Consider the following 23689-nt stretch of genomic DNA (forward strand, 5'->3'; position numbering starts at 1 on the left):
TGATGCAATACAACAGTAGATGATTGAAATCATGTATTTTTGCTGTAAAAGTCACATTAAAAAAAAATGTAAAAACATCCAAATACAAAAGAATAAATAGATCAGCAGAGAAACCATATAATCAAGTAGTGTCAGTTGCCCAGCTGGCTGGTTCTTGTTCTTGCTCTCCTCACAGAGGTCATGCTACATGCTCCAGAGTTCATAATGAACAGATTTACTGTAAGGTCAATGACTGAGGTCAATCACACTCCAGAACCTCATCCAGTTGTGCAATGTTCCCCTGTGAATGAAAACACCAAAAACAGTTTACTTGACCAATTGGCCTGGAATCTGGAAAATGCTAGAAGTAGACATTTAAAACTGCTCACCCATCCTCCATGGCTCACCACCCATGGTGCGAAGCTCTCCATGTAGCGTTCAGCATACCCCGTCAGACGCTGAACTCCAGTGGCCGTGACCACTCGTCGAGACACATCCATGGTGATGGCGAGACGCCGCAGCGTAGGGCTGACCGGAGCCGGAGCGGGGGGCTCTTCACTCTGACTGGCGTACATGTCAAGGAGTTTGGCAAAGGATGGGTAGGAGAGGCGTGTGAGGGTGGACCGCAGGAAGGGACTGGCGTTTATCTACAACAATAAACACCAATTAACAAATGATAAACACAAAGTAATTAACTAAAAATATCCATAAACAGTCAAAACACTGCTTAGTTCAGAAAATCTCTATGACAAGAATCAAGCATGACAAAATCAGGGATCGTTACCTTTCCGTTCATGGCATCCCCCTCTGAAGTCAATATCTGAACTAGCTGTTGAACCACAGCCTCTTTGTCATTGCCTGCGATGAAAAGAAGAAGTGTAACAATCTCGAAACAATACAAGTTAAAAACAAAACAAAAAACCTCAGCTGGACAATCAACCCATTATAACAATAAGCTATTGTTAAAGGACTGAAGATCCATTTCTGTTCTTGTTTTGATATTCCACTGTAAATGGAATATCACATAAATCATGATAAAATTTAAATGCTTCACACATTATGATAAATGGTTTTACATGTACCTTTAAGTGCAGTTGGCGGAGGCTCTGGTTTAACAGGCGATTTCTTTTTCACACTGTGTTTCTGTGCAATTCTGTCCAGAGTTTCTGCTACACCGTCATAAAACTCAGGTGGATGGGCTGAGATAAAACATGTCACATCATATCACATCCACGCATACACACTATCGTTCCAAAGTTTGGGGTCAGTAAGAGTTTTTACAGGTAGGTTGGGGGCTATATTTTACATTTTGACTTATTTACACTATAAAAAGTGTTGGATCTTAAACATGGCCTAAGTTTTAAAACACTATTTAGATTTATGACAGAGTATTTATGTGCCAAATACAATCCTTCCAGGTTCGTATAACATCCAAGGAGTGTGTTTTTGGTTGTGAGGGAAAGATAACCTTGTTCAGCTTCCTAAAGAACCCAGCGTTACGTGAACAGTGGACAAGGTTTGTTTTTCTGGGACAGCAAAGGACAATTGTGTGTGCTATGTCCCCTTTAAGACACAGTATTTTAGTCTGTTAGAATGCAATGAACTGATCAAAAGAAACGGTCAAGCCATTTGAAATTTCACAGAATATTTATATTTCCAATAAATTCTGTTCTAGGTGAAAGTACTTTACTGGCCTTCTGAAAGATTACTTACAACAGAACAGCAAAGTATTTTATGGACGACCGTTTTGTGAACCTAGGAGAGGAGGTCATTCTGACTTTTCTAGGACAGTCTGGCGCTTCTGGATCAGCTACTGTAAGTATGTTTTATTATTAGTTTATTAAAAAAAACATAATATGACCCCTTTAAAAAATGTCTTGAGCTGCAAATCAGCATATTAAAATTATTTCTGAGGATATTGTGAAAATGGAAACTGTCTGTTGATTGCATTGCAATCACAGGAACAAATAACATTTTAAAATATATTAAATTAGTAAACCGTTACTTTATACTCTAATAACATTTCATAATATTGTTGTTTTTAGTGTATTTTGGAGAGACATCTTTCAAAAAAAACCTTACCAATCTTTTTGAACAGGCATAACAAGACAATCTAGAAAACATTCTTAACAGTGCCTCCGGTGTCTCAACTTCTATATCAATAAAACAAGTTAAAGAAATTATTGTACATCTGAAACTTACATGGTGAAACAGAATGATCCATAGATTTTGGGACATCTTTAAAAGCCAGAGAGGCTGGGCGCGGAGGACGAGGCTCTTCTTTTTTTAATGACACTTTTTTGAGTATATCAGATATCTTCAGTTTTTTCTTTTTCTTCTTTTTGTCCCCCAATTTTCTGTCACCTTCCTCTTCAGATGCAGAAGACAGTGGTAATATCTCTTCCTAAAAGAAGATTTCTCATTAACAAGTAGTTCTAAAAGGCAATGTTAAAACATACTGTTAAGAAAGAAATTAAATGAATTCATTTTGGAAATTTTTTATACTGAACCCATAAAAGCTTTTAATTAGCTTTGCAGTTCATGCACCAGATAAAACAAGATCAGGTTTCGGTCTCTACAGATATGGTCAACAGTGTGTGCCTGTTGCACATCACATGTGCAGGCAATGCATATTTATATTGGTGCACATGTTTACACACTACCAGTGTGTATGCTTATTGTTTATATTCTTACCTGTTTGGTAACATTTGCAAACATTTTTCTTTTTTGAGTTTTTTTTATTTTATACATATATATATATATATATATATATATATAAAAGGACTACTCTTTAAAAAAATATATAAAATGTTTATTTTAATTTGTGATAAAATTTAAGCCTATGCATATTTCAATTTATGCAATTTCAGTCTATGTAGCCAGTTATTAGGCCTTCTACAGCCATCTAGTGGCCATTCATATTTCTTGTAATTGCTGCAAATTTTGCAGTTTTCTACTTACCGGAATTAATATATTTTATTTTTACTGAAGTAAAAAAAAATTATAATAAATAAGCATATTTTACATTAAGGTCAATAAAGTAATTTTGTAATTTTAGAGGTAAGGAAGTAAAATAAATAAATAATCACAAAATGCATACATTGTTTTTACTTGAGTGAAAATAGTCTTAAGACATTTATTTAAAAGAACAATTTAAGGATCACACCTGAGACCTTTGTACCCAATTTTGTCCACGAAGGACTCATTAAGGGCTGCTCTATGAAGGATGCTTGAAGGTTAAAGGTGTTGATTATCAAAATAATTAGCAGTGCAGGTTTTTCTAAAGCCACATAAAATGAGCAAACAGAGCAAATTATACATGCATAGATTTTTTGACAAAAACAAAAAAGCACCGTTGCTTTGCATCATAAAATAAGTTTAGTGATTTTTACCTCTGTTTTTCTGGGTAAACTGTGTGATCCGTTTGTTGATGGCTTGTCAGACTGGCCCGGCTGACTCTGCTTCTCCAGGGTGTTGTTTGGAGTCGGGTCAGAACTGCTGTCTTTCTTAGCACGCTGGATCACAGATGAACGGGATCTCAGTCTTCTTTTAATTAAATCTTTAATTCCATGTTTCTTTTCCTCTGCTGCACTGATCTCCTCATCCAAAGAGTCCCATCCATTTGCATCTTTCTTCGATTTTTCTTTTGTTGAGGCACTAAAAGGAGAAGGGTCATTCTTTAAATTTTCATGTTAAAAACTTTTTTTTAGCATTTTCCTTTAAAGGTTGGTTTCTCCCAGATACAAAAATTCTGTCATCATTTACTCACCCTCAAGTTGTTCCAAACCTGTTTGAGTTTTCAGTTCCCATTTTAGTATTTTGTCATACTATGAACTCCGAGGGGAGCGGCGAATCTTTGGTTACCCACATTCTTCAAAATATATTATTTTGTGTCAATATAATTAAGGATAACAATCTGGTTTGGTCCTAGATTAGACGACTTGACCACTAAAATTATTAATGATTGACAGGCGAAAAGCATGATTTATCTTTCCATTCCAGCTTCTGTTATTTTTCTAAATTTGGTTAAAATTGAATAAAATATTTTATGAATTAAAACTCCTGGACAGACTTCTCAAGCGTCAGCCAGATAAAATGATATAAACTGAATTAAAGCGTCCAAATAAAATATGCTTCAGAGAGATTAGCTATAATAATCTCCGATGTTTGCTTATAACAAATATATTATTGTCTTGTTTATGTTTGTGATAATCAGTGATACTAACAAAATGAGTCATTTTAGTTTGCATCATTAGTGTTTCACCGTGAGTGTGTTTGAATTAGATGTGTCACCTGTATTTGTTTGGGTCGTTGTACTCTCCTCCTATTCTTCCAGGCCTCTGTCCCGGAGGCATCGACAGAGAGTTACGCAGAAAAGACTTGAGCACCAACCGCGTCTCCGCTTCGATCTCCAGGAGACACGAGGAGGATGAGGGGGAAGCAGGCCTGACCACCACGTCTGCCATCGCTGAGACAGAGAGAGAAAACTAAAACTCTTTCAAATGTGAGGGCACTTTCATATTATGCAACAATAAAACACGCCACTCCAGAATTCCAATGTTCCTCTGACCAAATTTCCACACAAAAACTAAACCTGAGCTTCAACTCAAGTCAAGACAAACGTTTCATTTGATGTCAATGTACACTTTGTATGTTTAAAGTTCAGTGAAGAATTCTGCATTGAAATAAAAACCAATAATCCATCCATCTTTAAAGAGAAGCGAGTTACTTTTACAGAACTTCGATTCATAGTGGCTACTTGAAGGAAGTGAAAGTACAATTACAGAGACATACTTATGAGCTATTTCTCACTCAAGCATACAAAGACACGGAATGAGAGCTGGAAGTTCCAATCCGTTTACCTCAGTTTACCACATTTGATCTACGTCATTAATAGCTTTTCACAAACATGATAAACTCAGCACTTCAACAGAAACAATTTTTTATTGATTTTATAACAATATTATTCAATCATTGTTTTTTTTTTTGTACCAACAGAGTATCAACTCTGTGTGTGTGTGTGTCAGATGCACCCATTGGCAGAAAAAAAAAATAATTAAAAGGGAAATGTTTAAGCCCACTGATAGACATTTGTTCTTTATTTTGTTTCATTAAAAAAAAAATATATATATATATTTTTTAAAAGTTTCTTTTTTTTGTCTTCATGGTAATATACATTATATATATATGTGTGTGTGTGTGTGTGTGTGTGTATCTCAAACAATTGTCATCAGAACATCAGTGACGGTCCTTGTAAAGCATAATACCATTCCAATGATTCCTCTCATTCACTATGATTATTTTGATAATACTTCGCTCCTCTGCTCAACAGGTTATTACGACTCATAACAACTTGGAAATTCCACTGTACGTATGCAATTGTTTTCCTCTCATGCATGCCAGTGCAGTTTTTACAACTCAGAACACTTGACGTGTTTTCAAGTGTTTGTTACGTGGCCTGAAGTTACCCCATTTGTTACTTCCCTCCTTACCCCATTTGTACGAGACCCTGCCAATTTATGTGACATACATATTTTTATTATAAAATGAGCTTTATGTTAAACTAATAATAATGAAATTGGAATAATTATGAAATACTGTATTCTGTGGTTAATGGAATTATTAAATATCTATAAAAGTACTAAATGTAAAACCAGAGGCAGTCTAAACGTTTACCCAATACCATAAAACCCTAAAAACATTTAAAAACAAACAAATTCTAACCAGCTTCCATCTAAGACATGCAAGTGTGGATTTCACAGCAGAAGCGAAAAAATACCATAAAGCGATTTCTGCTGAAGTGACATGTTTATCACTCACCGCACATTCATACATACTACAGTGTATTTCAAAAGAGGAATTTTCCTCATTGCAAAACAGACTGTCAGACTGACACATTCTTGACCAAGCTTGAATGGCGCTTAACACATTATTGACAAATGATGCGCCAAAAACAATGTCCTTTATTCTATGACTGTGAAGTATAACAAACTATTTCAAAGTTTCTCAGTGTCATCAGGTGACTGTGGCTCCCTGCTTCTGTTTTTTACACACCGAGCACATGTAGGGACACAATCCTTTGCCCTAGGGTCGTAAAATCCTCTTAGTAATTTGTCAGACCTTAACTTAAATCCCAGATCAGAACTTAGTATTAACACAACTTTGTAGACGACTAGTTTGTCTGTACATTACCTGACTAAGGATGATTATTACAACTAAACTAACTTAGTAGCCTACGGTAAAGTTACTTCAGACAAACTAGACATCTTAGAAATGTAGTTATAGATGCGGTTAGAGTGGTGGGCATTTTGTGTGTCAGTGAAATATCAAGTTAGTAGGCCTAGCACTAATGTGTAAATGTACAATTGATTGAAATTAATTACTAAGATACATAAAAGAAATCCAGGTGCAGCCTATGGATGTTTTAACTAATTCTGCCACACCATATTCAATGTATCTTGACATATATGAACAATTTGTGATACTCTTTTTATGACACACTGTAACAAAACAGTTGTGCTACAGTAACTTACACCTGAATTCCAGTAACAGTCTGAAGAGGATGTAAATAAAACAACAGACGGTCTTGGATGAAATCAAACATCACCAGAAGATACCGGTCTTACAAAAGTAAGTTAAACTACTTGCTCATACCTGGTAAATAATGTCACCTCGACGTCCGGAGGAATCAGTTGAGTGGCGACGTGTTAAAGCTGAACGCAACCAAACGCATTGACAAATTCAGCAGTATTAAAACAAGGACACTAAAAACAAAACAGCTCCGAGTCCGCGCGACTCAGCCTCGAACTGTGTCAAACTTCAGACGAGTTTAGTCGCTTGTGTCTGATGTTATTGGAGAGTTCAGATGTAGGTCAGATCTCACGGCGAATCAAATCAGATCTGAAGCGGTGATTCATATCGGTGTTATAGATACGATACCGACAGAGCTGCAGCTTCTCCACCGGTTTCCCTGCTATCGCGTCAATTAGTCCGTCCTACGGAGTGAGAATGACCGACTTTATCTGCGCGCACTGCGCATGTCTCTGAGGACCAGGACGAAGCCATTTTCCCAGTGGAGAGGGTTCAGTCTTGCAGTGTGTTGAAATGGTACAATTAACATTTTTTTTATAAAATAAATCATTTGTTCCATTGGCTATAATTGTCCTATAGCTATTTTACTCTTAGTTTTGATGTTACTTTGCTATTTTAAAGTTATTAATATTGTTCATAACGTTAACTTCTATATACATGTTTAATGTTTGTTTACTGTTCACATCTGTCAGTCTTGTATGCTGGTGTTGAAGACAAATTAAAGTTTTGACTAACTGAATTAACACTAAAGTAAAATAAACGAAAAAAAAAGACAAGAAAAATACACTGAAACAACTGAAAAACAATTAAAGCACTCAGGTATGTTTCAGCAAATAGGGTTTATTTTCAGACAAAACAACAACAACATGTTTCTCAGCCATTGAGAATAGAGAGTTATTTGGTGACTGGTTCTAATAGCTACTGTACTGTCGATAGGCTCCTGGTGATAAGAAAGTTGGGGAGCGTTTGTCCACTCTCAGCCCCCCCCAAACCCCGTCCAGCGTCATCTGTAAAGCAGACACTGGTACAAGGATTGGGAGAGACAGAGATGGACGGTCAGCCTGAGAAAAGCAGACATAGTAACATGTTATGAAATCAATTGTTGAGAAAGTTAGGATGAGCATTGATAGAAAAAGGTCAGTCATTAGCAAAAAAAGGAAAAAAAAGCATGCTGAGAGCAATTCAGGCTGACAAGACTGAAAGGGAGCAACAAGAAATTCAGATTTATGTGACAGTAATGAGAGATATATAAGTTTGCAAACATTCTGGGTTAAGTACCATTGAAAGTCCACACAAATTCAAAAGGTCACAATGTTGTTCATTATTAAGAAATTGCAGGTACAGAAAATATCAGTAAAAAAAAAATTAAAATTAAATCTGTAGTTACCACAAAAAAGTCTCTCAGCACCAACATCCTTCATCATCCAAAGTTAACCAATTCTCAGGGTTTTTCTTTATACTTGTACATTCATATCTGTCCTCTTCTGTGAAGTTTCATCTGCTCTCTGATGTCTTACCTCAGAGTTATTTCCTCTTTAGTAGAGATGATATGCTCTCGCGTCTGCACCCTCCTTCACTGGCTCTCTTCATCTTGACTGTCTTTATTTAGCTGTGCACTCTCTTCTTTCTGCCTACCCTCTGACCTGTCTTGACTGCTTGTCCCTCTCTTTGCTCTGCACTCCCTCTATCTATCCCTCGCTCGGCCACCCTATCAGCCCCAAATCACTGTTCTCCTGACCGTGAGCCAATAGGGAGCAACACAGCTGGGTGAGGCACTTCCTCTGTGACAGGAAACCAGCAAAGAACTCTCAGAGAGACACACACACATAGAGATTGGTGGACTCCGAATGTGGTGCAGAGCTCAAAATGGCTACCCCTCTCTAAAAAAAAACAAATAAGATTTTGTGGGCATTAAGCAAAAATTAAATGGATCTGAATTGTACTAATTGTGCATTTTCAATGCTATAATGTCCTTTAAGCACAGTCTAAAGACTCCCAGTGACCTAACCTGTGTGCTAGAATAATACTTTTGTTTATCAGGCCAACCTGCCATAAGCACAATGTTTTAGTCATTTTGAATTAGAAAAGAATCTGTCAGAAGAGGTGCGTTGCTGAAGGAATATTCTGAAGTTACGCTAGATAAGCAGCATTCATGCACAAGTCGTCTGAGCTTAACTTGTTATGAACCTGAAATATAATTTTAACATCTAAACAAAAGTAAACTGCATCAGATTTTGCATCTTTCACATTCAGCTGTTCCAGGGAAGTTTGCATGAGAAACAGAGGATGTGTTTATCCAGTTGAGAACCACAGGCCAAGACTGTGTGCAGAGGGCAAGAGATGAACAGATAGAGGGAGGGGTAGAGATGGAGTGATGAGTTTGAGGGAGGAGACCCCATGTTCACACAGACTAGATAACACATGCTCTGATCGGGGACTCGTGGGAATAGGAGAGACGTGACTATTATAGTGACCTCTGCTCAAATGAAGAAATTTGCGTGCTTTGCCTTCCCGGTCTCCACAGCTCATTAACATCGGCCTTAATTAAACTCATCAAGTGTAGTGCACCGGAAACTTGGGAGGATAAATCTCAGATATGGGCAGAGTCAGACCTCTAAGCGTATCCGTTCCAGTTTCCGGAATGGCATTGTGAGTGGCATGCCAAAAGAAATTCCAAGGACAAACGGCAAATTTAGTTAAACCAAGTTTGATTTGAATCTCTCCTTGTTTATTGTCTACACGTTTATAACCATGAGGCAATATTGTCTATATATGTGGTATGAGAAAATATCTTATGACATCAAAGTTATTCATAACTCTTGTACTGTCCGAGTCCATGTGAGAATAACTTTGTCAGAACATTATTTTCAATGGGTGTGGTGATGTAAGTAACAAAAACAGGAAATCCACCAGCACACAGGCAGGAAATGCTACTGTTCAGTGACAGTACTAAGTAAACAATCCAAACGGCCGCTAGTAAACCAATTTACAGTTACTCTAGAGACAAAAAGATAAAGATGAGAGGAAATAAAAAAATGTAAAAAAAAATCATAGAAGAATGTTCTGGGATCTTCAGGAAGAATGAATACAAATATCTGCGTGATAAAGAGGGAAAAGACAAACAAACACAAATGCGTATTGTCCTTTTTCACTGTAATATTTTTATTTCAATGTTTAGTTATTCCACAAAAGGGTTTACACTAAAATGTTCACAGTTCTAATAATAAATACAGTAACATGGTCGCTCTCTCTATCGCTCTCTCTCTTTTATTTTTCACACACATTCAGACATACAAATCTACAGTGAGTTCATGGGATCTGGCAGGAGAGAAAAAACTTTGAATGTTACAGAGTGGTAAAATAAAGCAATAATCAAATCACAGTAATGTCCATTTAACAATGTACAGTAATAAATTATTAGCTTAAATTTTCCTATATTACACATGGTCGGTTGTATGTTTGATTGTCTTTGCAGCCTTTTGCAATAACATATTTTGATTGTCATTGGCTACAGCCATTTATTTTATTTATTTATATTGTTTTCATTCTTTTGAGCTTCTTTGTGCACTTGAACGATTGTCATTTCTTAGCTTGGGTGTAAGCTTGATTGTCATTGGTTTCTCCACGTGGTAACTGATAGGCTCATAACAGACTTCTTAAAATCTGTCATTTTCAATGTCATCAATCTACACTACTGTTCAAAAATCTGGGGTTGGTAAGATTTTTTTCTTCTTTTATTCAGCTAGGATACATTAAACTTATCATAACTGACATTATAGACATTTATAATATTACAAAATATTTTTATTTCAAATAAATGCAGTTCTTTTGAGATTTTTATTCATCAGAGAATCCTTGGGAAAAAGGTACCACAGTTTCCACAAAAATATTAGGCAGCACATATTTTTTAAAATATTGATACTAAGAAATGTTCCTTTCAATGCAAATCAGACCAAAAAATCACAGGAAATACAGTCACAGGAATAAATTATATTAATATAATTATATATATATATATATATATATATATATATATATATATATATATATATATATATATATATATATATATATAATAAAATAATAGTTATTTTAAATTGTCAGATTTCAGTTTAATTAAAGTCAGTTTTAGCTGTATTTTTAATCAAATAAATGCGGCCTTAGCATAAGAAACATTAAAACTTTCTAACAATCTTACCAAACCCAAACTTTTGAACCACAGCTGCAGCAGCATTAACCATCCTCATTTTTTGTCACATGCAGTTTATCACATTGATTGTAAGTGGCACATCAATTAAACAACAATTGTTTTTGCATAAAAATGAGGCAAGGTTTTGGCCTCAGCTATTTTTTTACTGTTCTCCAACAGCTGAGAACGTTAGCTGGACTAGTTTGTGTTATTGTCTGGCCTGGTACTGACTAGGCCTATAACTGTGAAGATCAAAAATGCTGGAGATTTGTGAGTTATATATATATATATATATATATATATATATATATATATATATATATATATATATATATATATATATATATATATATATATATATATATATAATTATTATTATTATTATGGCTTACATAGACTGCTTCCCTGATGTGTACATAATCTAAATAATTAGGGCTTCCTGACACTTTTTTTTTTTTGTTAAATAATTTGCTCAAAGTTGCTGATTGAAGCTCTGCTGGTTATGTCTGATAATGATAAGGTCTGTTTTCACTGCAGTCTCGTCCAGTACTGACTCAGACCTTGTCCCAGCTCCTGATCGCCGCCTTGAACTGCAGTCTGCCCTGCTGCAGAAACGCCAGGAAAGAATCCTGAAAGAGACACACCTCTGATGACTAATTTGTGACACAAAAGAAAACCACAAGGCAGCTAAACTACATTCACACACTCATTCCTGCAGTGTTTTGGCCTGTGGATTAGGGCATTTATATGCAGTGTGAGGGTGGAGTATGTTACAAAACGGTACGCACCTGTGTTCGCGCTGGCCGTGGGTGGGGGAGGGAGGTGGGGAGAGGTGTAAGATGAGGAGTCAAATTTACGGGAAAGAGGGGGGAGGGCTGAAGGAGAAGGAGGCAACATGCAGGAGTAAGTTGGAGTGGACTGGGAGGGCAACGACTAAAGGAGAGAAGAGAAGAGAAAACGAAAATAAAAGATTAATCTCATTTCAATTAGAGTATCAACAGTTTCAGTAGTAAAATCAGTGGATTGCTTATTATGCAAAAAAACAAAAACAAAAAAAAACACCCCATATAAGTTTTTATTATGTTGTTTTACATCAATGTGCAACAGTCCTATCAGGAAATTGATGGTGTGATGCTATGATGTAATTTAAAAGAGTGGATGAGGTCATTAAATATGATGAAGATATATTTGTTAGGGAGGGGATTTATGGACTAAATCTGACCTGCTGAACTGTAAAGCTGCTTTTTTTTTTTTTTTTTTTTTTTTTGAGAAACTACAGCCGGCTGTGTATATTCCATCAAAAACACTAGAGGGCGCTTTTAAGCTATTTTAAATTATTTTAAATGTCAGGAGGACTCATGGTTTTACCTTTCAGTTGCGTAATATGTGCGTGTACTAGAATCTTTTTGTCTGCATTATTTAATATTGTAGAAAGCACTTTGTATTGCATGCTTTAAAGAAACAAAAGGCGGATGCTGTTATGTTTGAGAGAGCATCGTTTTTTTAATGACATTAAATAAGATACATAGTTTATATTTTACATACACGTGACTGTGACGTTACTTTAAAACCGCAAAACACCGTTTTGAGTAACCTCTAAGTGCATACGTTAAACAAGCACCCAGAAATCGTTCACCCCTAAATTAAAAATCATTATATTTCCTCCTCACGGCGTTCAAAAACTGTATGGCATTCTTTCTCGAGTGGAACACAGTTTAAGTTATTTTGAAGAATATTGGTAGCCAAACCAATATTTGTTTACAAATAATTTCCCATTGGATTACATTTTTTTTAGACATTTAAAATATATTATTGTATGTTCTGCAGAAGAAAGAAAGTCATACAGTTTTTAAACCACGTGAGGGTGAATAAATAAGAGATTTTTTACATTTGGGGTGAACTATCCTTTCAATGCAGTGGCGTTTGCTTTTGGGGGCCACTATCAGTATTCTGACTGATTGATATTCAAAAAATTACTAAGTACATTATTTAACAATGTAGAATTACATGTCCATTTGTTAAGGCAACTTGCCTATTAAGATACTATGGTAGACTGCAAGAGAAGGTCATTGTGATTTACCTGCATACTGGAAAAGACAGACAGAGAGCTATAGCCTGAAAGAGACGAATCACTCCGACTGTGCATTGAGCCTTATATGAGAGATCACAAGAGGATAGGAACAATTCATTATTATTATTATTACTATTATTATGCATTATCGCTGCTTTAATTAACTTTGGTAATACTGTATGTAAAAATCATGGAAATATAGAAGAAAGAATAGTAACAAACAGTCCAAAGTGAACAAACACCATTTTATTATGCATGAAAATAAGAGAGAAAGTAGTGGATAAATTCATTTGTCAATTGATTAGCAATATTGTGAAGTAAGTCATTAAAGAAGATGTACCTGAGCTGTTGATATGATGGGAATGATATACTGGGGAGGCGAAGGACGTGCTCAGGGGAGTATGTGTCTGAGGACAGGTACTGGTGCCCCCTGATCTCCTCTGGTTTCTCAGCTTTTCCTCCCTTCTCCACTTAGCTCTCCGATTAGAGAACCATACCTGTCAATCACCCAATATGGGTCAGACTCAGTGCATAATGGACAGTGTCTTTATGCTTTGTCTAAAGGCACTTCAGCAGTACTACCATAAACTCTCAAAGAGGATCGTTGAAATATTTCACATTTCACAAGGCAGTACCTGAATTCTGGCCTCTGGAAGATCAATCTTTGCAGCCAGTCTCTCTCTAGCAAAGACATCTGGGTAATGAGTCCTTTCAAACTCTGGAAAACAGTCTAACATTTAATACAAGCAGAAATGCACATTTTAAACTGTAACGGGATAGTTTACCTAAAAATGAAAATGTTGTCATGTAGTTCCAAACCCGTGTGACGTTCTTCTGTAGAACTCTTTGGACCCCATTGACTTTGATTGTGTGGGCAAAGAAACACAGGCATTTTTCAAAATATCTTCTTTTGTGTTCCACAGAAGAAAAACATTATACAGGTTTGAAACAACTTGAGGGCAAGTAAAAAAAAAAAAATACACAACATTCATCCTTGGGTCAACTATGTTTTTAAGGATAGTTTAGAAAAAAGGGAAAGACACAACATGAAAGTGTGAGAAAGAAATGTGGAAGCGTAAAAGATCCATCATTTACAAATGCAAAAAGCAAAAACAATCCCACACAAATACATCCTCTCTAGGATTGAGATTATTTAGCATGGAAAGCTCGGTGCGAGCCAGCGCTTTGAGTCACACCTTTCTCCAGGGCATCGATCTGCTCCTGAGTGAAGCTGGTGCGGTTCCTCTGCAGCTTCCTCTTTAGCTGTAAGTGTAGCTGCGACTCGTCCACCTCATCCCTCTCTCCCTGCACCACTCCTTCCCTTGCTCCGGCCATCTGCACATTCAGATCTTCCACACAACCATCTGAGAGAGAAAAAAAGCATTCAACTTTAGAGAGTCTTTTAAGAGTGCTGTGTGTTATTAAACAGACAGAACTGTCTCTTTGAGGACTGTGTAATTGTAGAGCACCGCATCATCTTGTGCTTGACAGTTTGACCTTATTTGTGTACGTGTGAATAAGCAGCAACTGTATTATGGGCATCTAATTCTGTGTCTGCTTGCTTTAGTTCCTCCTTCCTGTAACGAAAGCGAGGATGTCAAGGCCAGAGACTGCCGTGTTTGTATGTGGGTGCACATGTGTGCTGATGGTGTAGCTGTTGGCTTCCTCTGTTTGTGCTCAGTCAAGTATAAGAATTGCTGGTTCACCGCAAAGCAGACATCACAAACGCAAGCACATACAGCGTAGATACACACACAGAGGTGCTTCACTAATATATAAAGATATCATTCAGTTACGCTCACGTACCTGTTCTGTGTTGGGGAGTGATGCTGTCGGGCGGGTGGTACCAGTTGTTTGGGCCGGTCCAGTTGGAGCCGTTTTGTAAGTTCAGCATGGTTAGGTTGTCATACATCAAATGTCACCTGTGAGAAAACACCGGCCCTCTCCTTCTATCATCCAGACCACTCCAAGCCTAAATGAAGGACAGCAGAGGTAAAACTGTGAAAAAAAAAGCTACTTGGAAAGATCAGATAAATGAAATTCAGAATTCTGGCTCTTTTACAGTACTTTATCCTTTGGGCCTATGTTGTGTCACCAATTTAGTAATGTATTCCCATGTTTTTAATTATTATTATTATTTTTTAAATAGTTTGAAAGCTGATTATGTTGATGTTTTCTAATTGAGAATATAATATTATTAATAATTTAATTTAACAGTGGTAACTTTCAGGTAACTTTTCCTTGTTTATTTTATTCTGTTTTAATTTTCTATAATGATCATTTTTTTGGCGTTTCTTCAGTCTTTGTTCGCAATGTCTCCTTGCTACAGTTTATTAACAACTGATATTGAAACAAAAGCTAAAATTTTTATTATATTTTATAAAAACCTAGATTTTAGTATTGTGCTAACACTGTTATTATCATATTCATCCATTTGTAAAAATAATGGTCTATTCCATAGAATATAATACATTTGTCATGACATCGTTGTCCTTTCAGAAGTTAACTTTCAAAATGACAAGTTAAAGTCCATTTAATGTTATCAATTTATAATATTTTTTATGTCTATCTTAGAATGTCAACCCTGTTTTCATGATTTTCTATAGTAAACATTACACTTTTAAATATCTGAATTTAAAATGGGTTATATCTTAAAAAAACAAACAAAAAAATGTCCCATTAAATTGCAAAATATCCACCCTGCATGTTACCTTTCTGAAGGCATAACTACAACCAGCATAAATTCGAATGTATGAATCTTTCCTGAGATGACACAGTGCAATTTAAAATAAAAAAAAATCCTTATAAAATTCCTTATAAAATGTACTTAAAATCTAGATAAAACTAGCATTCACAGAATGACCCATCTGATGTCAGTAAAGTATGTAATTATTGTATTTTAAACTCTCTTTATCTATGTATCTCTCAATGTACCTGTCACAAGTACACACACATATACACAAAGAGTTCATTACAGACACACACACACACACACACACACACATACACACACACACAGCAAGTAATTAAGAAGTACAGAACATCTAGTCTGACATCGTCGTACACACACGCATGACTGGAGAGAGTAATACTGTCAACTAATGTTAACAACAATACACACACACACACACACTACACAACAGAGACACACACACACACCAACAAAACAAAGAGATAATTATAGATACACTGCACACAATGGCACACAATCCACATTTTCAACTACAAACTCATTCTACACATCAAAAAAAAAAAAAATGAGATGCAAGTATATTTATGTAAAAAAAAAAAAAAAAAAAAAACCAGCCAGCACCTGCACTTAATTTCTAGAGCAGGGTTCAACTAAATACACAAATTCTGGTGAAGAGTTAGAAAAAATATCTCTGGTTCCATTGATAGTTCTGCTTGTACAACGACTAACATTGCTACTAAAGAGGCCATCGTCATTAAGATCTAGCCACTGAAATAACCTAGAAGCACTTGCATAATTACATTTGCATTGGTTTTGAGAGTAAAACATGGCCCTCATAGGCAAAGAATGATCTAGAACATGAGAAGAAACAAAATACAGAGAGGTGACAGTGGAACTCTGTAAACTACATAAAATAAGATATCCCAGGAAATGAACAGTTAAATATTGATACAATCCATATACAAGGGCTTCTTTATGTATAATACATGATGTCATATCTATATTATAAAATATTCAATTAATTTATAAAGTATAATAGTAAATGAATAAATTAAAAATAAAGCAATGCTGACGAGTATAGACATGTTAAAAGCATTTGCACTAATTTAAATTAATTAGTTCAGTTAATTAAATATGACTTTGTATGACTCTCAAGAAAAGACAAATAAAAGCACATTTAAATGATTAACATTTTGCCTTTGGTGGTGTAACACAACATATTTAAAATGTCAAAGGTCAAGTCTTCCATAACCTTTCCACAATTAACCAGTAATGTTCCCAAATCTATTTAGTTTTTCCAATAAAAAGAGTCATGAATCTGTTAATGTCTCGATCATTGTGTCGGCAGTGAAGGCAGGAGACTCACCTGGTAGATGAATGAACTGTAAAAGTGGTCCACACTTGCTCAGTGTCTCTATCACTTTCTGTTCATCCCTGTTTCCTTCTCTCTGTTCTCTCTTGCTTTGTTAATGTTAGACTGTGTTTGAGAGAGAGAGAGAGAGAGAGAGAGAGAGAGAGAGAGAGAGGGTGCATGGGAGGAGAGGAAAGGGAGAGAAAGATGGAGAGAGTTAGACAGGGCGAAAGAGAGGAGGCGAGGGAGGGGTAGTGGGCTACAGAGAAATGCATCTGCAGGCACTCTGGTCCTTGAAGCAATGAGGGAGAGAGGGAAAGAGAGAGAGAGGGATGACACACAGAGTCAGTGTCAGTGTCAGGTCTGGACTTAATGCCAGGAAAAGGGGTGATGAAGTGAGAGAGAGAGAGGTGGAGGCAAAAAAAAAAGACTGGAAAAGAGGAGACGTAAAGCTATTTCTAAAATTTTAAAAAGGCAATTCACTTTTTTTAGGTAATGACTTCCAAAAATGGCTAAAGAGCTGTGCGAGAGCTTCAGATCATGCACCTGCTCTGATGGCCGGCGGTCAGGGATAGTTTAACCCTCTGCACTGCTGTGATCAACACCAATGTAAAAAAAAGTACTAAATAAGTTTCATTATTTTAATGTGTTCCTGTGCAATAATCAAAACCCTATGCTGATCTAAATAAAATGAATATATGATTTATCATAAAGTACTCAAATTCATTTCAGACATGGAAATTCAGCTTTGTCATCACAGATATACATTATTTTTAAAATCACACAGAAACAGAAATCAGTTTTTTAAACAATATTGCTATATTACAAATAAATGCAGCCATGATGAGCCTAAGTGTTGACCTATTATTGATGTACTTATTTTAGTATATATTTTTAAATTGTATTGGTGCCATCTTTTCCCCAAAAAGAACATGAGGGTTAAAAGAAAGCAATTGAAATCATAATAAAACACACAAAGACACATGTAGAAGCTGCTGTGCTGAAAAAAGTATTTTGATGAACAGACCTTTATATTGTTGTTGTATTGTTATACTGTATTGTTGAATTTTTAAACAAGACACTGCCATTCTCGTGAGAAGAGAAATTTCACACATCAGTCTGTTCTCTGTACGATCCATGCTCACTAGTACCATTACATGCGAACATGAGTAGACACTCTCAGACTTGCATATGAGGGTCTCTCTACTGCTACACACACACACACAGAGTGTATATTCAATTCAATTCAATTACGAAATGCAAATCGTTGCAAAGCAGCTTTACAGAATATTAATTTTCTACAATATATTTAGTAGTAGCTTATCAGTGGTGACTGTCAGTTAATGTACATATGGCAAAAAAATATAACTACAGTCCAAGATTATGAGATGCACTATTTAATTGCTTGGCCAAAGAGATGTGTCTTTAATCTAGATTTAAACAGAGAGAGAGAGTGTGTCTGAACATGTGGCATGTTTACCCTGCACTGTACTTTGTGACAATCCCAATGCTAGATTTGCATATTTTATTGGATTAACTTAAAAAACCAAAGAGCCCGTGACACGTTAAAATATGAGAGAAAAACTGAGGGAGCGAGAGACTTGGAAGACTCATACAGGAGACTCAGCCAACAGCACTTACAAGCATGACAATTTTGGTTCAAGTTAATATGAGAGGTTCAACTTAGGCAAATAAATATGAGGCCTCCTTATGCTCACTTGAGGTAAGAAGAAGGATCAAAGGGGTTTTGACTTCTTCTTTTGGGGTTTAGACCTAGAATCAGTCAATCATGAACTATTTTGTTTGTTTATTGATGTTTCTTTTTTATGCATTCCCTCTAAGCCAGTGGTTCTCAACCAGAGGAGCAGGAGACACTCAATTTCCAAGGAGGCCCCAAGAGTTGTTATATTAAATTATTCAAATGGATTTATATTAACAAAATCTTAACTTTAAATACCAAGAAAACCTCACTAAAACCTGTAGAATGCTATGCTGAAATATTTTTTTTGAGTTTGTTTATTTTTACTGTAACAGAAGTACCAAAGATACATATATCAGCTTTGACAAGAGGGCCTTCAAATATTGCCTTGGACAAAAGGGGACCTTTAAAACAAAAAGGTTGAGAACCAATGGACATTATTTTTTCTGCTGCTAAATTGGGTGTAAATATTATGCAAATTCTTTAAATGAGAGGGTATTATGTCAATAAACTGAGTTTAATGATGGGGTCAGAGTAGATCTCCACAAATCTTAAAAAGATATTCTTCTAAAAATGCACATTTTTGTCTTCAGTTACTTACTCAGTTACTTGTATTACTTCAGAAGATGTGGAATACAGTGCAAGAGTCACGCGGACAACTGTTAAGTTACTTTTATGGTACTTTTGGTGAGTTAACAGCCCCTTTTATTGTATGGAAAAGGGCAGCTCAAGCATTCTGAAAAAAATCTCTTTTAGTGTTCCAGAAGAGATAACATTACAATGATGTTCAGAAATAACATTACAGTAAATGATGACAGAATGTTAATTTTTGGGAGGTCTATCTCTAATATGACAAGAACCATCAGGTCAGCGGACACCATCATGGCACAAACAAAGCACAAGGAGTTTTGTGCGGTACATGCTTGATTGTGAAGGAACTGAAACAGAAAGAGAGAAATAGCAAGACATAACGAGGCCATGGATGTATCCTTATAGAAAAAAACAAGGAGGGGGATACGGAGGGCACAAGAAAGAGAGACAGAGGAGGCGGAGGAGAAGGAGGGTGCCAGCTTTATTTATTTCCGGTTGACAAAACCCTCCGCTCTCTTCCTCCTCCCATACCTATGTCTCCCTCTTTGTCACTTGTTCAGAGGATTCATGGAAAAAGACAATGACACGGAAAATAGACAGAGGATTTAAACAGAAATACAGTGAAGATGAAGGGCATCTTTCTCAATATGGATTACATGTTGAAGTAGTTACAAAAGTGAAGCAAATGAGAACGGATCCTAATAAAATGTTGTTAATATTTAGTGTCAGTGTGTTGCATACGTGACATTGAGTGTGTGTTTATTATGTGTGCTAGTGTGTGAGCGTATGCTCCTTTAGGGCACATTTTTTCAGTGTCTTGTTAGTTCATCCCTGTCACCCTCTCTCTCTCTCTGCTGGGGGGGAGGGGGAAGAGAGGTCACCATAGCAACAATGCCGGGACAAATTAACATCAAGCGCTTAAAAAATGTGTGTACATGTATGAGAGTGCATGTATATGTGGTAAGGGAGTTAGTGTTGTACTCAATACCCACCGTGTGACGCCAAAATCCAGCAGAAGCATTGATGTTAATGCATCAATTACAAATAATTCATTAGGCCCACAGTCTCTCCATCACTCTGTGTCATCCGCTTGGTTCCGGAGCACTTGTCTTCTTCCTTATTTTGTCGTCTCTGCCCTCTTATTTCCTTTCCCATCTTTCTCTCTTTCTGTGTCTCTGTGTGTTGTTGTGTGCCCCCAGGCTACAGAGTGCCACGTCCTCCCTCTCCCCTCCTCTCTCTGGCCCTGTCACCTTCAATTGCTCCATGGTACTAGACACACAGCCACAGGCAAAGAGAGAGAAGAGTGGGGACACACACATACACAGAGAGAGAGAGAGAGAGAGAGAGAGAGAGAGAGGGGTGAGAACCAAGGGATGATGCACTGTGTATGTCTGGGGAGAGACAAAGAGGTAAAGAAAGACGGCAGGTGCGAAAAGTTGTGTGAAAAGATGTGAGGGAGAATGAGAGATTGAGAAACAACGGAATAAGGAGGTGACAAAGTTGAAGGAGGTATAAGTAGACACAACTAAGTGGCATGGGTCCTGTAACCATAGGTGCACGTATTTTGTCTCTCAAAAGCAGGCTACCATATACTTTAGATGCAATAAATTCTGCATACAATTTTGTAGATTTCTGCAGAATTTTAGCCACCTTTTTTCTATTTAATATACTTTAAAATTAAATGTATTCCTTTGATAAAATATTAATTTTCTTCCGTCATTACTCTATTACCATTACTTTCAGTGTCATATGATCCATTGTGCTATTTAATATTTTTGTGGAAACAGTGATACATTTTTTCATGACTCATTTTTCATTTTAAAAAATACATATTTCGTACAATTATACATTTCTTTACAAATATTTTAATAAATTTATTGCATTCTTGCGGAATTTATTTATTTTAAACTGATCCCAAACAGTACGATAGTTTATGCTTGTTTATGCTATGTGTGTTTGGATAATCTGACTATACTCAGTTTAACACATTTTACCATGTTCATGCAGAACTGATGTAGATTTCCCCTTAAAAACAGAATTGAAAGCATGTAAAAATCTGTTTGTCTATGTCTGCTCTTTAAACACGTTAGTACCTTAACATTACTTCTTAGACCTATCTCTACTTGCAGCCTGGTGATAGCAAAACTATGGTTTGGTCTGATTCCCAGGGAATGTATATAAACTAATAACATAGGCTATGTTCACACTGCAGGCAAATGTGGCCCAAATCTGAATTTTTTTTTTTTTTTCTCACATGTGACTCAGATCTGTTTTTGTCATGACAGTGTGAACAGCAAACCGCATGGAATCTGATCTTTTAAAGGGGTCATATGATGCTTTCTAGAGATCATTATTTTGTGTAATAGAATATTTTGACATGCTTTGATGTTCAAAAAACACATAATTTTTCTATAATGTATAATACTATACATTACTGTAGGTCCTCTATCCTCTATGCCCCGCCTCTCTGAAACACTCAAGAGAGTGACAAGCGCAGTCTACTCTGATTGGCCAACTGACCCATTGCATTGTGATTGGACGAACACCGCAAACACTGTTGGAAAATATTATGCCCCTTTCAAAATAAATGTAAAGACAGTTAATAATGTCCTGAGATTTACCATCAGCTCAAGCTCGAAAGAGGAACAGAGTGGTGTGACACAGTGAAGCTCGTATCTGTTTGTGGTACACAAGCCACGGACGGTAAAGAAAGCTGAATCCACTGTGTGACCTTGTCTCTCTTTCTCTTACACACACGTGTACACACACACAACATGCAAAACTCTGCATTTGAACAGTCAATATCAAATACTTAAATTAAAAACAGAACATACTTACAGTAGCTGATTCAAAAGCACCAGATTGTCTTAGAAAAGTCAGAATGACCTTCTCTCCTAGGTTCATGAAATGGTCGTCCATAAAATACTTTGCTGTTCTGTTGTAAGTAATCTTAAAGATTGCATCTACTTTCAGAAGGCCAAATAAAGTGCTTCTTCTTTTGCCTAGAAACACACAGCATCTCTCTGACACGACTGCTTCAACACTAACTGTGGTTTCTTTGCGTGAACATCTTGGCAGCACTATGCACATTTTTCACATAGTGACCTAGACATGTGGGTGTGTGTAAACAAGTCATTTTAGGGGGCCATGGCAGAGTCTTAACTTTGATAAAGAATATCTCTTTGGATTTGAGACTTTAGTCTTTGCAACTTTACAGATCTTCTTCATGCACCAAGAGCTTGTAACACTCCAAAGACAAATGAGAAATTGAAATTGCATCATATGACCCCTTTTAATTCTGATTTGTGCCACTTCGATATGTTGTACTAAATCCAATCCGTAACAGATGTTTTACAATACGACCGCAGTGTGAACGGTCATGTCGGATTTCATGCGGCTTTTACGTCATTCTAGATCGACATTCATCGTAATCCTGCGCTGACGGGACACGCTTCAAAAATTTTACATACCCAAAGTTATAAAGACAGTAGCAAGAGGTAATCAGTGGAAGCGTGGTGTGTCAGAACTCGTGTGTTACAGTGACAACTATAACTTTACAAGCAAAGCATGAGGGCTCGTATCTTAAAAGTTTAAAAACTCTTTAAAGCTTTATTTTGTCACATCCTTGTCTTTATTTTTTCATATTCCCTTTGCATAATTTAACTGGCTTCTGCAGTAGATCACACTATAAATAAACGCATAATAGCTTAATTTATATCCTCCGTGTTTAGCCTATATGACGGTTGCCAAAGTGTTGCCCAATCCATTTGTTACCCACGGTATTGGGCTACTTTTCCTCTGTTGTAGCGGGGTTTTATTCAACTTCGTGGGTTGACGCGAACCCAGTAACGCGTTGTTTACCTCCCTGAACGTGATTTGGCTAGTTTTGATAATGAATTGGGCGGACTTCGTCGTTAAAATCTGGAAACCCTGTTCGCATCGTTCTTTTGCGCATGCGCCACAGTTCAGGATCTGTTTATACTGGAAATCTGACAATTTTAAAACAACAATGTGAACAGCTATACAAAAAAAAAGAAAAAAAAAAAAAGAAATTGGATCTGAGAAAAAAAATCGGAATTGAGCACCAAGGCTCGCATGTGATTGTAGCCTAGAGACTCCACTTTAGAGAAAAACGTCAATTGCATAAGTATTATGTAAACTTAACGAGATTTCAACTTGATAAACTGCAGTATATGAAACATAAAAAGAAGGCATAAAACCTGAATAAAATGTAATACTTTTTGATTTGTGTTCACCTTGCTGCTCTTTACAATATTGTAACCTGAAAACAACATATTCTCCCTTTTGTCAAATGACTTTTTTGATCAACTTTCTGAAAAGTGCATTCCAACTGTTTGGTTAAAAAGAAAGGATTCGTATTTAATTTATATATATATATATAAATTTATATTGGATTTTACCAGCTTGTTTTAAAGAAATAACTTCAAAAACTATACTTACATGCTGATATTCAATTCTTGAGACACTTCACTTGTTTAATCTTACAGTGATAAAGTATTTGAGGG

The 23689-nt window shown here is 36.3% G+C and overlaps 2 protein-coding genes across 3 annotated transcripts; both read right to left on the reverse strand.

The window, feature by feature from the left end:
• Positions 1–18: 18 nt before the first annotated feature.
• LOC113045632 (uncharacterized) lies at positions 19–7058 on the reverse strand. Of its 2 annotated transcripts, none has more exons than XM_026206130.1 (8): positions 6634–7058; positions 4273–4466; positions 3372–3636; positions 2182–2383; positions 1062–1178; positions 764–837; positions 369–626; positions 19–280 (listed from the first exon to the last, which is right to left on the reverse strand). In XM_026206130.1, exons 2-8 carry the CDS (start codon positions 4443–4445, stop codon positions 239–241), a joined length of 1131 nt encoding a protein of 376 aa, XP_026061915.1. In that variant the 5' UTR covers positions 4446–4466; positions 6634–7058; the 3' UTR covers positions 19–238. The 2 variants fall into 2 exon arrangements, with proteins under 2 accessions (XP_026061915.1, XP_026061906.1); XM_026206121.1 differs by having other exon boundaries at positions 4273–4447; positions 6634–7051.
• Positions 7059–11148: 4090 nt separating this feature from the next.
• LOC113045666 (paired box protein Pax-6-like) lies at positions 11149–22125 on the reverse strand. Its single transcript, XM_026206211.1, has 9 exons — positions 22002–22125; positions 16889–16999; positions 14637–14802; positions 14027–14194; positions 13466–13548; positions 13171–13327; positions 12840–12910; positions 11548–11692; positions 11149–11388 (listed from the first exon to the last, which is right to left on the reverse strand). The coding sequence occupies exons 3-9, from the start codon at positions 14740–14742 to the stop codon at positions 11288–11290; spliced, it is 831 nt and encodes a 276-aa protein (XP_026061996.1). The 5' UTR covers positions 14743–14802; positions 16889–16999; positions 22002–22125; the 3' UTR covers positions 11149–11287.
• Positions 22126–23689: the final 1564 nt, after the last annotated feature.

Source organism: Carassius auratus, chromosome 3 (genome assembly GCF_003368295.1).
Source record: "Carassius auratus strain Wakin chromosome 3, ASM336829v1, whole genome shotgun sequence".
NCBI classification, from domain to species: domain Eukaryota; kingdom Metazoa; phylum Chordata; class Actinopteri; order Cypriniformes; family Cyprinidae; genus Carassius; species Carassius auratus.